Source organism: Perna viridis, chromosome 12, assembly GCF_037379345.1.
Source record: "Perna viridis isolate PV_CMFRI_1.1 ecotype Kerala chromosome 12, ASM3737934v1, whole genome shotgun sequence".
Lineage (NCBI taxonomy): Eukaryota > Metazoa > Mollusca > Bivalvia > Mytilida > Mytilidae > Perna > Perna viridis.
In genome coordinates, this window is record NC_142456.1 from 28,956,169 (window position 1) to 28,971,478 (window position 15,310).

General features: G+C 32.5%; 1 protein-coding gene across 3 annotated transcripts in view; it reads right to left on the reverse strand.

The window, feature by feature from the left end:
- LOC148601933 (uncharacterized) overlaps positions 1 to 15,310 on the reverse strand; it is a 229,325-nt gene that overhangs the window by 68,426 nt on the left and 145,589 nt on the right. For all 3 annotated transcript variants that reach the window (XM_088554674.1, XM_088554673.1, XM_088554675.1), the window contains 16 exons: positions 14,534 to 14,576; positions 14,160 to 14,332; positions 13,573 to 13,746; positions 11,400 to 11,609; positions 10,978 to 11,181; positions 10,453 to 10,620; positions 9,832 to 10,050; positions 9,288 to 9,330; positions 8,401 to 8,558; positions 7,256 to 7,429; positions 6,265 to 6,474; positions 5,439 to 5,481; positions 4,427 to 4,581; positions 3,625 to 3,807; positions 1,463 to 1,718; positions 399 to 562 (listed from right to left, as the gene is read on the reverse strand). In XM_088554674.1, coding sequence (XP_088410800.1) covers positions 399 to 562; positions 1,463 to 1,718; positions 3,625 to 3,807; positions 4,427 to 4,581; positions 5,439 to 5,481; positions 6,265 to 6,474; positions 7,256 to 7,429; positions 8,401 to 8,558; positions 9,288 to 9,330; positions 9,832 to 10,050; positions 10,453 to 10,620; positions 10,978 to 11,181; positions 11,400 to 11,609; positions 13,573 to 13,746; positions 14,160 to 14,332; positions 14,534 to 14,576 — 2,577 coding nt within the window. The remainder of the gene's footprint in view (positions 1 to 398; positions 563 to 1,462; positions 1,719 to 3,624; positions 3,808 to 4,426; positions 4,582 to 5,438; positions 5,482 to 6,264; positions 6,475 to 7,255; positions 7,430 to 8,400; positions 8,559 to 9,287; positions 9,331 to 9,831; positions 10,051 to 10,452; positions 10,621 to 10,977; positions 11,182 to 11,399; positions 11,610 to 13,572; positions 13,747 to 14,159; positions 14,333 to 14,533; positions 14,577 to 15,310) is intronic.

Below are 15,310 nucleotides of genomic sequence, written 5' to 3' on the forward strand. Positions count from 1 at the left end.
TTTTCTACATTATCTTCTGTATTAATGTGTATCCAGTTTCTACATTTTCTTCCGTATTAATATGTACCTAGTTTCTACATTTTCTTCTGTATTAATGTGTACCCAGTTTCTACATTATCTTCTGTATTAATGTGTATCCAGTTTCTACATTTTCTTCTGTATTAATGTGTACCTAGTTTCTACATTTTCTTCTGTATTAATGTGTACCCAGTTTCTACATTATCTTCTGTATTAATGTGTATCCAGTTTCTACATTATCTTCTGTATTAATGTGTATCCAGTTTCTACATTTTCTTCTGTATTAATGTGTACCAGTTTCTATATTTTAATCTGTAACTACTTAAGGCAAATTATTTCAAAAGTGTAGTTTTAAATCAATTTATCTGTATTTAACTTACTACTGTTGAGGAAACCACCTGCTACGTCACAGATTGTCTGGTTCAGTATTGTATTGTTAAGAACCTGAACATTAAGATGGCACGGACCACCAACTTCATAACACACAGACAAGTTCACAGTCAGCTGGTATGCTTTTTCCAAACTCAGCTTTTCTATCTTATAACTGAAAAGTTTATATATGTCATTGAGCATATGGTAGTAAATTGGTGTGTAAAGTCCAGCACATGGTGAGATAACAGCAATAACAGACTTCATGTTGTGGCAATGAACTTACAAAAGCTAATACTGTGAAAGTACTATTGTTCCTGGGGTACCAATTTTTGTGGGTAGGGCAAACCACAAAATTTGATTCCCAACAAAAAGAAGAATACCATTGATGTCTATACTGAAAACCATGAATGAAGAATCCATGAACTTTTCTTCCCTAATCCACGAAAACTGGTATCCATGAATTAAAGTACTGTCACAGTGAGGCAACTGTGAATATCAAACAGGTAAAAATGAGCTTTATTTTTAAATATGGTTAAAAAAAAAGAAACTAAATACTAACTAGAAAAAACTGTGAGCAATGCTCACTAACTTTATACCACCATTCCCAAATTTGATAACATACATCGTATAACCATTATATTAATTTGGATCAAAATCTTAACTATGAGGTGTACAATGGGAATACATAGTAAAGATTCAGTGGAAGACTCAGTCATGCAGTAGTAGTAACGGATATGGGTACCCCTCCATGTCCCAATATTCCATTCATTTGTGAAGAAGGAGAAATGAGATGGGTCCCTCCTATGTAAGTGAATGAAGTATGGATGGAACGATGGATGGACAGACACCCCTAACACTACATACCCCCACTTTGCAAGGAGGGGGGTATAATGAAATACCAATATAACGAAGATGGATTGAACCATGTTTTATGCTTAATTTTAGATTTTTAAAACTAGTTTTGTAGAACAAGTACTTGTGTGTGACAAAAATATTTTCTATGAACCGTTAAACATGAATAACAGGACAAGAATTAAAAAAAAATAAGCATAGAATCCAGAATCATTCTTACATAATATTGATGACTCCATACAGACTGAATGTATTCTCCATATCATATGAAAGTTGACTCAGTTTAATACTAATCTTCCTCTGTCCTATCTGTAACCTGAGAGTGTTTCTGCAGTCCTCTATCAACAGTAAAGTCTCAATAGATGTATCCAGTAAAGGAGTATTAATACAACACTGTATCCCACTACATGACGATGGTATAGAACAAACAACATCAGTCCCTGACAAATCTGGTACTACTACATCACTTGGACATTCTATAAAGTATTGAACAGTAACTTGGTTAATGTTTACCGTCAGAAATTGTAGGGGAAAACAATGAATAAAACCATATCAAATCATATTGAATTTTACCATAATTGTAATAAACTGATTCATATCATAAAAACTTCCATCCATAATAAGATGTAATAATTCATGGGTTTACAGAATTACAAAATACTAAAGATTTTATAAAAATAGGGAAAGGAGTCATTTCTGAGGAAAATTTGTTTGGTAATCAGCTAGTAGTTTTAAAAAAAAACTTTCATTTACATATGTTTAAATACGACAAGCATATATATCCAAGTATTGTTTTTCTTTAACTTTAGACCCAAAAAGAAATTGGGGGAACCATGATCCCAAGCGATGGCTTTCTAAAATTCTTGACCCAAAGCCTGATCGGTGATTTCTAGTGAAGTCAAATTTTTTTAAGACAAAGTTAAACAGAAAAAATGCCTTTGAAGTGAGTTCATCAGCTGAATGATTCAGTTCTCTAGCTAAACCAATACAGTCAAACCTGTGTTAACGACCACCTGTATTCAGCGACCATCTGTTTTATGCGACCTAATTTAGGTCCCCCCAATTTATTTTTCTATTATTTTAAACTGTATTAAGCGACTCCCTGCGTAACGCAACTAGCGACCATATTATTCATGTCTAAATGGTTAAAAAAACCTGACTTACGCGACCTTTTGATTTTAGCGGAAGTGTTCGAAAACCGGAAGTAAAGTAATTTTAAAACAAAAAATTCCGTCAAATTTACGAAAATATCCGGAAACTGAAACTGAAGAAAGCTTTAACGATGATGAACAGGATGATAATATTCCGTTAGCAGCACTAAAGATGTCACGTGAGATATTCGGTTGTGAATTTAACGAACTTTTAGGTATTGACAGCACCGTAAGCACTTGTGATACAAATGAAATACATTGGGAAATGTCAGGAAATGATCTGCTAGACCACTTCAAATCACAGGACAGCGACAGTGGTAGTGATGACAACGACGACAATACGAGTGATGCAGCGGCCCCAATATCTAAAATTGAGGCCAGTGACTTGTTAACCAAGCTTAAGCTCTTTGGAAAACACTTAGGCTCTTCAATGTTTTTAGAGAGCATCTGTAAAGCTGAAGATGAACTAAATATACTTTGTGCAAATCAATGTAAACAAACTAACATAACAGATTTTTTTGCAGCTGAGAGAAACTAAAAAAAAACTTTATCATGTTAATAATGTTTTTTTAGTTTTTAAAATTGTTTTAGATTAGATTGACTTTTTACTTAGAACTTACTAAAATTGGATTGTTTTTATTTGTTTTTAATTTAAGTGACAGATTCTTATAATCGTTAAAATAAAGAATTTATTTTTATTTAATGTACAGTACATTTTTATTTTTATTTCAATTTGACTAAAAGATAATTTTAAATTGATAAAATGATGTATTTTTGTTTTACCTAAAACACTTCTTTAATATTGTTAAATGCATGTTGAATTTTTATTAATGTATCATTCTGTGTTTTATTTTACAGGTGCAATACATGTACATGTATATATTAAAGTTATCATGAAAACGTTTGTCTTTAAAGTGTTTTTAAAAAATCCTAGATGTCAAACCTGTATTAAGTGACCACCTGTCTTATGTGACTTTTTTTACCTACTCCCTTGAAGGGTCACATAAGACAGGTTTGACTGTATATGGTGCATGGCAAATAGTTCTGCAGCTTGAGGGGATCTGTGCTCCCTTTGTTAATTCGTCTTTTAAGGACATTAGCTATGTCAGACAATCAGTGACAATTTCGGGAATTTTCTTAAATACTTGCAGGACATTGACATTAATATGTTAGGCAGTCAATATATTATCAGTTTGCACTTCCTTATTGTATTTGCTATCTTTATTCTAACCTGAATTCCAGTTATTGACATTAGTCATGAACAGACTGGTAGTGTTATAACATTGTTTGCTAGACAGAAATCGTGAAATGCCCAAGTCCTCTCTCAGTTGATATCTGGCCCATTCAGGTAGTCCACTACCTCCCACAGGTTCTATCAGGTTCCTCTCAGACAACCACTGACCCAGTGAAAAATCTATAATTATGTTTAATACAATAAATAAAATATTAGACCTTGGTTTCATAAAAAAAAAATCTCAAGTTGAGAATTTCTTCAAGTCCTGTGTTTTTCCTCATATCTTCAATTTCAAGAGATCTGATTGGTCGAAATTTGAGTTGAGGAAGGATTTGAGATTTCTTAAGAAACCAGATCCTATAGAACAACTGATTACAATATGAACAAAAGTGCCCATCCTATATGAACAAAAGATGTCAACAGCTAGACAATAGGAACTGTACATTTCATCAGCTGGTCATTACAAAGTCACAGTCACTGCATTACAAAGAAGCATTAATCGATGGCTATCATGAACTAAATGAAAATTAGGCTCATTTCCTTTTATAAGTAACAATTCTTTTTCTGTGATTTGACTTTTTATTTTCAGTGAACTATTACAGCCTTTTGTTACTATTATTGATACCTCTGAAATCAAAGCCACAGGATTCCAAAAAAATGGTAGTATGATAAAGGGTCAATACTTAATTAGGCTAACATCTAGCTAATAATGTTATTATATCCCAGACAAATCTCAAGATATCACATCTCAATTTCCACCACTTGAAGACTTATATAAACATTTTATTCCTATACCTACCAATACCAGCCGACCAATCACACTGGGTCTTGGGCAGTTTTACATCATTCAAAATAGAGGCACTGAACATACATGGACTTGACACCTCAAAACAGACATAAAGATCAAGACTAACTAGGAACATATCCTCTGTTGCAAGGTCATGGATTGTGAAGCTGAAATAACAAGGTTTTACAAAAAGATTCAAAACACTAAATTTCACTTTTTTTCCTTCCTACAATGCCAGATACAAATACATTATGTGTTAAATACAAGCATCTCTTTTAAATTATAGTTCTGAATGTTAAACCACTGGAAGTTTGATGAAAGACTGTGATTTTATATCTGATGTTAGGAAGTCACTGATAGGTTTTGTTAATATCTCCACTTTTTATTATTTTAGAAAGTTCCTATCTGTCTACTTGTTATGTAAAACAGTAATTTTTTTTCATTTAAGGCAAACAAATGGCAGGTTAGCAGCAAGAAGGGTTCAGGGAATCGAGATGAACATTCCCATGAAAGCAAAACAGCTTTAAAATTTTAAAAAAATATATCTTACAATTGCATATGTACAAATAAGACCCTCCAAACCTCTTAAAAATTTCTGGCAACTAGTCTGAGTTCTAAAAAAATAAGTATTAGTTGTACTGTGTGTTGAAGCTAGATTGTGCCCTCTTTTTTTATAATTTCATACATGAGTGTGACTTGTTGGGTAGTAGTTCCACGGGCATTTCCTAAAATCTGTAGCACTAAAATTTTCATTGCTCTTTTTTTTTTAGAAATTGCACACAAAACAACATTTTTTTTCTCTATCAATGACTATTCAGTAACATCTAATCAAATAATCATACAACCTCACTAATGTATTTATACTGGTTTATAACATTGCTGAAGTGAAAACATTAATATTTTCTAGTTAATAATATTAGTAAAACTAAAGGACTTTTATACTGTACTTCTGACATGCTGAATAATACTGTACTTCTGACATACTGAATAATACTGTACTTCTGACATACTGAATAATACTCACTTTGCTTTTAACACTCCTAAAAGGCTGAGTGACTCTTGAATACCTATAAAAAATACAGGGATGATTTTACGAAGCCTGCAAAAAACAGAAATCGGCAAAAGCCTAAGTAAATAACCATTGTTAAAAATAGAATTGTAATGGTAAAATCTGGTTTTTAAAAAGGTGGAATTCCGCTAAATAATGGACGAAAATCATCTTCGACAACAATACATTAGACTGAAAGATTTAAAAAGTCACACTGAGGTATTTGTCACAAATTCATAAAAATTCACAGTAGCTTAATGTACATGTTATGATATCTTGACATCATGGAGAAAACTACACAAACTTAAGCCAGACTTAAAATTATATCTGTTTGTCATAGCCCAAGTGCTAAAAAGAGATTGGGTTGGTAGGTTGGGATATAATTGTTTTTTCCCTTGATCTTTCCAGGCCTTATTTTTTATCATAAAGGAGTAAAACAACACTACTGCTTAGACTCACAATTTTTTTAGTGGTTAAACCTATTAACAAGACCAAAAAAGGCTCTTCACAAGTCAGAAAAAATACTAATAAACAAAACTGAAAATTAGAATAAAAACTGACAACATTTCACCAATAAAATCCTTTAAGTTGTGAGTTTTAATTGGTTGGTTGGGCTATGACAAACAAACTAATTCTCGACTTCAGCCCTATGACAGATGTTTTAACATAATATATTTAATATATTTTAATATATATTTGTACAAATATTCAATGCATAAATAAGACTTATATAATTCCACAATATTTTATGAAAAAAACATTGTTTGGTCATCACATTCATGACATCAAGTAATTGACATACCCCAGGTATAGTTGACCAATGATACATTCCTGGAGAGTCTCTCTAGCTGAATTGTGACCATCTCGTTGCAGTTGTTGATTGATAGAGATGTCATCATAGATCTCCCTATGGTGTTGATATCAACACAACAGTCAACAGTTGAACATGTATAATCTAGAGAACAGCTCACTGGTCCTGACAGGTGTCCCAGTGTTATGTTATTGGCACATACTGTATATAAAACAACATCAAATCAGTTATATAAAAGTTATATAATTCATGCAGAAAGTTTTAATTTTGCCATTTTTTCTTTCATTTCTCTTCCACAATTACTATCAATTAATCTTCATGCTAACTGTAAGTTATTCATCTTCATACATGTTTAAGTTTTATTTCTTGGAGAATGAAAATGATATTTTATCTGGTTATGGCTAAGTGTCCTATCAAAGTTTGAAATGTAAGATTAATATATACAATTTGGGACTCTTTTACAAGCAAAACGTTAACTATAAAGCAAATGTATTTTTATTCTTTCGTCATCATCAGTCATGGATTATGACATTACAGTGTATCCATCTGCACCATGAGATCTGATTTGTTCAACATGTCATAGTTTTCCTTTCCTCTTTCATTTACCCTGAACTTGACATTTTATGAGCAACTCGGCAGGTGTCTCTAAAAAAGCAGAGGTCGCTTACCCTACTGGTGCACCTGTGATCCATGCTCCAGGTTTTCAGTTGAGTCTAAGTTGCTCATTTACTTTGGTTGCATTGTATGTATTATTTTGGTTATTTTATGCTCTTTGTTGTGTGTTTTTGTTTTCCACATCAGATTTGTGTCCCTGGATTGTGTTCTTCTGATTTCTGCTACCATGTTGATTGCCTAGATTACTCTATTAAAATCCAGGATAAGAAATGAAATTTTTGTAACAATTTTTAAGTTACCAGCCCTCAATATACTATAGCATTATCTTTAAACATACTAATTTACCAGCTTTACAAAATATACTAACATTGATTCCATCCATTACTGGCAGGTGAGAATGGGTGATTGGATCTGTCACATGATGGTGATTTAAGGTAGTATGACAACCCTAAGTGCTGTAACAGTTTGGAAGCCATGTTTTCAGTCAGCTGGTGTCCTGGTGGTATGTAGTGGTCGGCCATCCAGTCAGAGAGTGAGAAATCTGAAAATTGTGTCAAACAATTCCTTAAATGTGCTTAAATATAAATCCTTAAAAATGTAGCATTTCTGAAAATAAACAATAATGATTGAACCATGTAAACATGCAGACATAAGGTTTAAGCCATCATGACATAAATTATATATTGAAATTCTACAAAAAGAAATTACAGTCACCAACATCACAACTGACTAAATTTTCAGAAAGTGAAATTGTGAACAAACACAAATTCTTCGCCAACCTCTTAATGCTCTTTACAAGCTGCGCGTAGTAGCATGAAAGTTCCTATTATGTACTGGCTTCCCAAACTTCAAAAATCACCTTATAAATACAGAATAATTTCCATTTCAAGTCATTGCTCAACAAACACTTTCTTTTTTACTAACTAGTGCACCCCAATTAATAAAGAAATCTAATTAATACAAATTTTTGTAACAAAGCTTATGAAAATAATGGAATTAACTATTTTTGGAGAGCTAAAAACTCAATTGAAATGCTGATAAATTACATGTCCATGTTGGATCTTTCAAATCTGTTTAAAGTTTTCATTTTTCTACCCTTAATACTACACTTTCACATAAAAACTATGTTAATTGTACTTCTTTTGATATGCTTACAGCACTCAAATTCCTGTTGGACAACATTTTCGTTTGCTTTGGCGATACCATTGATATTCAAGTTATTGGAATTCCCATAGGAACCAATTTTGCCCCACTTATTGCATACTTCTTTCTGTATTGTTACGAATCGCAACTTATGGCTAGAATAATTAATGATCCTTCCAAACAACATTTGGTAGATATATTGAATGACACTTATTCTCTAGAGCAAATCCATTTTGGCACTGAAGTAGGAAAAGACAAACAAAGAACTCTAGAGCAAATCCATCATGGCAGTGAAGGTGGGAGTGAGAGGCATAGAACATGTTATCAAAAGTAATGCACTATGGCAGTAAAGATAGATATTCGACTTACTTTCTACAGCAAATCCACTGTGGCAGTGAACTATTGGAAGTAAGACATTCTGTAATACAGTGTGATGCTGGTCACATGACTGTTGACTCTCAGTACAAACAGAGATGTTTACTGACATCAAGTAAGAGTGTTGATCTGTTATCTTGTCAATTGTGTATCTGTAAAAGTCACCATGTACATACTTTTATTAATAATAAATTACTATTTTAAAATTATATTATACACATTCAAACCAACATAATTTTATGTGCTTGTCTTTTTGTGGTCTATATTGGTCTCTTCACATCTCATACTTTTTGCCACAGACAATGGCTGAAAGCCAGAATTTTAGCCTCACTTTTTGTGCTTTGTTACATTTTCTTTGTAGTTACTTGTATTTAATTCATTTTTACCTAAAAATATGGCTTTTGACAACTTGGTCAAAATCTGTTCCTCAGACCTTTTGATGGGAAATCTTAAAAATTGATAGGAGTAACAGTCAGAAATGTTCTCATACCTTAGTATTTTTCATGTTTAGTGGTACCCTGAGCAATTCAAGAAGTACCATTAAATGGTTCTTTGGTTTAACACACTCACATTTCTGCATTAAGTTCCTTTAAATTTAAACCAACTGTAATGTTAAATAATAGGTACTGTGGAAGTATAATTGTTCGTGGGGTACCAATTTTCGTAGTTTTGGTGGGTTTGGTAAACCATGAAATTTGATTACCGATGAAATAAAAATTTCCTGTCGCTTGTATGATACAGTTCTAAAATCCACAAAATCAATAATCAACAAATTGGTAAATTTCCCCTAAATCATGCAAAAATTGGTATCCAAAAACTAAAGTACTTTCACACAGTAATTACTGTAATACAGACAGCTGATAATTGGTTTGTAAACTTACGACACAGTAATCACTCCTGCCATAGAGAATTGGTGCAATTTACCTGGGAAAAAACAACAGCTGTTATAATATACAGAATGAACAATTTATATTAACATTACTATTCTAGGCCATTCCTTTGGGAGAAAAATAATATCCAAAAAAAAACTTTCACAGGAAAAATATCATATTACTATTCAAAAAAAAAAAATAATAATAATAATAGGTACATAATTATGGTTACTTTGATTATTATCTTGAACTTCTCTTCTAATTGTTCAACTTTATTAACATAGATTATTTTAAAAAATGCTATCTGAACTAATTTCCACAAAATTACAGTCTGGTACCAAAAGAAATGCTTCAAATGTAATGGTTAAAAGCTATCATTTTACGAGGTCAACAAACAAAGCGGAAATTTGCAAAATCTGAAGTAAATATACAGTAAAAAAAATTGTAATGGTAAAATCCAGATTTGAAAAAATCCGCTTAAAAGCGTGGAAAAAAATACTCATGGCTTAATGTGACTGCAGTTGCGATGAAATATTAGGTTGATAATACCTACCCAATGAATACTTGGATAAAGACTGGTTGTGTACATAGTTGTCTATTCCAATGCTGACGACAAACAAGCAAGGGTCAACAATAACTTGGATGTGGAAATCTCTGTCTAACTTCTCAGCATGGAGACAACATTCTAGTCCTGTACACAGTGAAGTCAAGTGGCATGGGATACCAATATCTTGTGTTGATATCGAAGATAAAGTTGTGTTCAGTGGGCAAGCTATAATATATATATTGACAGATTGATCACAAATTAAGTTTATATATAAACACCTTTTTATCAAGGTACCGTACAACAGGTAATTAATGCAGTGGCTAATTTTCGCATATTTTAGCCGTCTGTCTACAATAGCAAAAATAAATTCCACTTAATAATTTGTAAGTTCTTGTATTCCACTTAGCTTTAACCAAAATTAGAAACACAAAAATTTTTCATAAACCTTTTTGGCTCAAAATCGTCTAATTATACACCAACCAAAATAACTCGCCATACGTTTACACATTTCTGATTGTTTGAAAATACTAGTTGATAGAAGAAAATTTCTTTTTGAATTTGTTAAAACACTGTGAGAATTAGTGAAATACTGTATATTAGCTTTATAAATAAGAATTAAAGTCTCACCATCAGTCCATATAGTTTGGTTGAACTTAGCTGTGTTAAGTCCACATTGTTCTTTCGGTAGATATGGGGACATGCCTAATTTTTCAAACAGCAATGACTTCCCAAAATCAGGAAGTGGCTTATATGGACTCAAACCAAGTGATGTCTTGAAGTCATTCAGTGAAAAATCTGAAGAAAATTGTATAGATATTAACTCAGGATAGTTTATGAGATCATCAAACAAAGTGGAAATTGGCAAAATTTGAAGTAAATATACAGTAAGAAAAAGAGAATCATAACGATAAAATCTGGATTTGAATTAACAGAAATCCATTAAAAATGAGAAAAAAACCAGCCTTGTAAACTTACTTCTATAGTGTTTTTTATGGTACATTTAGCTTCAAAAAATAAAAGTCAGAAATTTATGGTCTAATACTGAATGAAATATATTGGAAAGCAAACAAAAAATAAAACCATATTTTTTTGGAGTTCCATGCAGAAATAAAAAGGAAATCAGCCATATCAAGAACTACATGTAGTACTAACTTGCAATGTAGTAGGTATTGTCCCACACACACAGATCTTTGGGTAGTCTTGTGTTATCAAGAACAATTGTTGTGTTACAAGACTGTCCATCCTCAAAACAAATACTCATATTGAAGCTAACAATAAATATTCTCTCTCCTGGTAGATCTTTTATGTTGAAGGATAAATGGAAAATACCAACCAACCATAGGTCTTCAATCTCTCCTGAAATATGTAATATCTTGAAAACTAATAGTTACTAGTAGTATTACAACAATTATAGATTAACCAATCAAATGAATTCAGAGCTTGACGAATGGTTTCCTTTCTTTTTTATCACACATACTTCTTACTTAAAAAAAGTGAATTATTGAGACGACTTTTGTAAAAATGTGTTTTTACAATATTTCCTTTTTTGACATACTATAATCACACTTGCTCACCCCAGTTGTAATTAGTCAGGGAAATATTCCTTTGGAATTTCTCTATGCCTACTGTCAGGACATAGGAGCATGGGTTGATGTGCAGGTAAAATCCAAATGATCTGGGAATGAAATCAACATCAACACAGCAGTCAACAGCAGTACAGCCAGGTGTCAAGTGACAGGATGTAGGATTTGGAATTATGGGTAATGTCACAGACTTGATGCAAGCTGAAAAAAACAATACTGATTGTGAAGTATGTGATTTAAGTCCAGCCTAAAACATATATTAGTATGATATGTGTAACCCCTATGTTATTCCTTATAAACACAGCATCTATTGATTATTATAGCTTTTTACTTTCTTTTAAATATGAAGGAGATGAAGCCTTAAACACTCCCGAAGAAACATAAATTCAAACAACTATAAGAATGTTTGTCAGCCCTGTTATTTTTAACTTCCAAATGGTAAAATTTGTTATAATATACGTTTATTTATTTTCTTTTTTGCCCTAATGCATTCTCCTAATTGTAATGATCTGAAAAATGTATGGGCCAAAATGTCTGGTATTCCTATGGAATTATGGGTTGCCAAGGTCTGAAATATCTAAGGGTAGAATTGTCCACTACTGATAAGCTGATTATGTCATTTTCATACAGGCTAAAAACCACTAATTCCACTTCCCGTAGGCTTCTATGCTAATTTCACAATATTCAATGGTTTCTCTGGACTTTACCTTAACTTTAACCTGCAGAGGACTATATATCAGCATGATTCTACATATGTCAGCTCACAATCCTCAGAATGGCATGTGGGGTTAGCAGACTTGCAGTGCAGTACTGGTCACCGGAAGTGAAGGGTCTATAAATAGCATGGGAAATCCCAGTGTTTTCACAAGATAGGGGTATATTTAAAAATCATTATGGAGATTAGGCTTCACATCACCAGAAGCAAAATGCACCTATAAAATGTACAGAAATGTTTTTCCTTTCAGAAACTGTTTAAATTTTTTAAATAAGATGAGAACTTTTTTCACAGCACTATGAGGAACAGGGGTAATTTCTGTGTAGGACTATTTTTGCGTACGTTCGAAATGCTCATTGGTTGAATTGGTGGTCTGTAACCTACACCTTGGTGTTTTGACAATCCCAATCATGGAAATATAATATTCAATTTGTAATACATCACCAAAGCTAGAGAATGTTTTCTGAGACCTATGTGGATCTCAATTGCATTTTCAAAGAATACAAGAATGATGCTGCAATGATGCTATTTTTAAGCTCCTGATTTTACATGCACAAATCATATTGATGGTTTTTCTGGCCTTAAGTATACTGAACCCAGTTGATAATACAACCATTAACACTCTTGTCAAGAGCATATCATTTATATGATTTTAGGCTATGCAAATCTTTTACCTTTCATATTATAAACCAAACCAAAATGAATTGCTTTCTCCTGTATGTCAACAATATGACAACAGCTGATGTAATAAGTACTTGCAAGTGACTGTCAAATATCTGTCAATATGCCAGCAAAGATGTGTTCGAGTTGTCATATTTAATTTAAAGAAAACTTGGTCTGAAATGTTATGAGACAGTGCAAGACATTTAAAGTGGTGCTTTACTCATACTATAGCCAACAGGGGAATAAATTGTCCAACATGCAAAGTTAAAACAATAAGATTGCTATGTGTAGCCATATGTCCCCATCTGCTGCAAAAAATATTGAACTGCAATTAAGCCCAGTAACTCCAATTAAATTTGTCAAATCAAAATCGCATCACGATCAACTACAAATAGTATATAATAATCCCATAAAGTTTGAACAAAATCCGTTTCCAAGGAGTTGCATCCACAAAGTGAGATGGATGGACAGACACCAGTATTTCTATATCCCCTTCCGAGTTGAAGTATAGGACAAAAAGATTTATATCCCAGTCTTATAGAGCTGGGCGTCTCTAGATTGAATGACAATTACCTGATGAATTTTCTTAGGTATCTAACTGCAGATTTCCAAAAAAGACTTCTATCAGACATATATTCAAATACATACGGAATGGGGAAAAAAACCTCTTTTCAAAATGTCCAAATGTTCATCTTGTAATGGTCAATGTAACAAACAAAGATCAACTTCATCCCTGAAATTAACTTTATTACTGGCAGTAATACAACCTGTAGACACAGAACCAACCTTTATTCCAGCCATCAGTACTAGGAGAATATATGGTATCTGACCTCCTACATTGTTTAGAATCTAAGTATTGTGAGATACTTAGATGATTCAGTAGATAAGATATCATCCAGTCTGTTAACTTGTCTCCAGTAGCTAGTCCATGTTTATTGTACCAGTTAGACAATGAGAAACCTGAAAAATACAGCATCTTCAACACTAAAAAGACAAATTTAAGAAGAATAAAGAGGTTTGGTTTTTTAAAGTGAAATATTGAAATTAATTACACAGGAAAAATAAGTGATTCATTGTATATAAAACTGAAAGCTTATTTTCAGTGGATATAGTTTACTGGTAAGCCTCAGAAAGATTGAATTAAAATGTCAACTATAATAGATCCTTAAACACGTTGTAAAACTTGTTTTGGAACATTTTTATAGCTACGTTTGCATTTTTCTGCAAATTTTCTATTTGAATCAGATATTTTATTTAGAGACTTATTCATGGAATTTATTTCATGTGAAGCATCTTTCTCCTTCACATAGGATTTATGAATTATATTCAATCAGATCAAATTTTACATAAATCGATGGAAACATGTTTTAAACCTGTGGACTGGAAATGACTGGACCAATCACAATGCTGCTTTGGTAGTCTGATATTCTTCAGTATTGGAAACTTGTCTGTATGGTCACACTGTGGGATGTTTGTCTCGTAACAAAACATAACTTCTAGATTAACTAAATACATTCTCTCTGTGTGCAAGTCATCAATCTTATATCTACATAATAAAAATACTCCAAGATGTGAAATATTTCCTTTGAAGAACATTACAGTACACTGTGATAAACGATTGCTATTTTAAAACTGTGCAAAAACAGATTTATAGCAGATACCGCAAAAAAAAAAAAAAAAAAAAACATGCAAAAATTTTCCAGTTTACAGTATAATAATCTTGAACAATACAATAAATACTACTTACAGAATTCTTGCTATTCCTTGCAAACTAAAATACTGCTCTTCACCTAAAATTAAAGTCACAGGTGTATTTTCTACGACATTATTCATAGCAGGTCAATTACACAAGATAACAATGTCTTGCTTGTAATTATAGGATTTAAAGAACAACCTGACAATAAAAGCAAATAAGCATTTTTTGGGCATAAATGGGTTGTGTCCTTATTGTATGAGATACAATGGTTCTCAATCCTGCATTGGAAGAATTGGGATTGATATTACATACAGTACGTGAGGGATAACATAATTATATTTAGGTTTAAACTGGACTGGAGCTAGTATGTCAGTTAACTGCTTATAGTCCTTAGTTTGTGCATTTGTGTAACCTATAATCAGTTTCTTTACTCTATTTAACAAGGGACTCAGACCTTTTTGAACTGAACTTCAAGTGTGTTTAATTGTGAAAATTTTGTTCCATAGTGATCAGATTTAAAAGGGGAAGGGTTGTGATCACTGCCATGTATTTTAACCTAGCCACATTTTTGCACCTGTCAGGAACTTCTTGCCTCTGTATGCATTGTCTCCTTTTCACCATCAATTTACTTTTATGTTTATATAGGGCCGACTATTTTGCTGTACATGTGTATAATGTTGTTTTGGGGCCAGCTGCAGCCTGTGCTGTGGTGTGAGGGTTTTCTTATCATTCACTGAAGACCTATGGGTGGTCTTGAGCTGAAATTGTTTATCCTGGTGGGGTTCTCGTCTCTTTGCAGACCATATTCACCATATTCTGTCTAGTTAT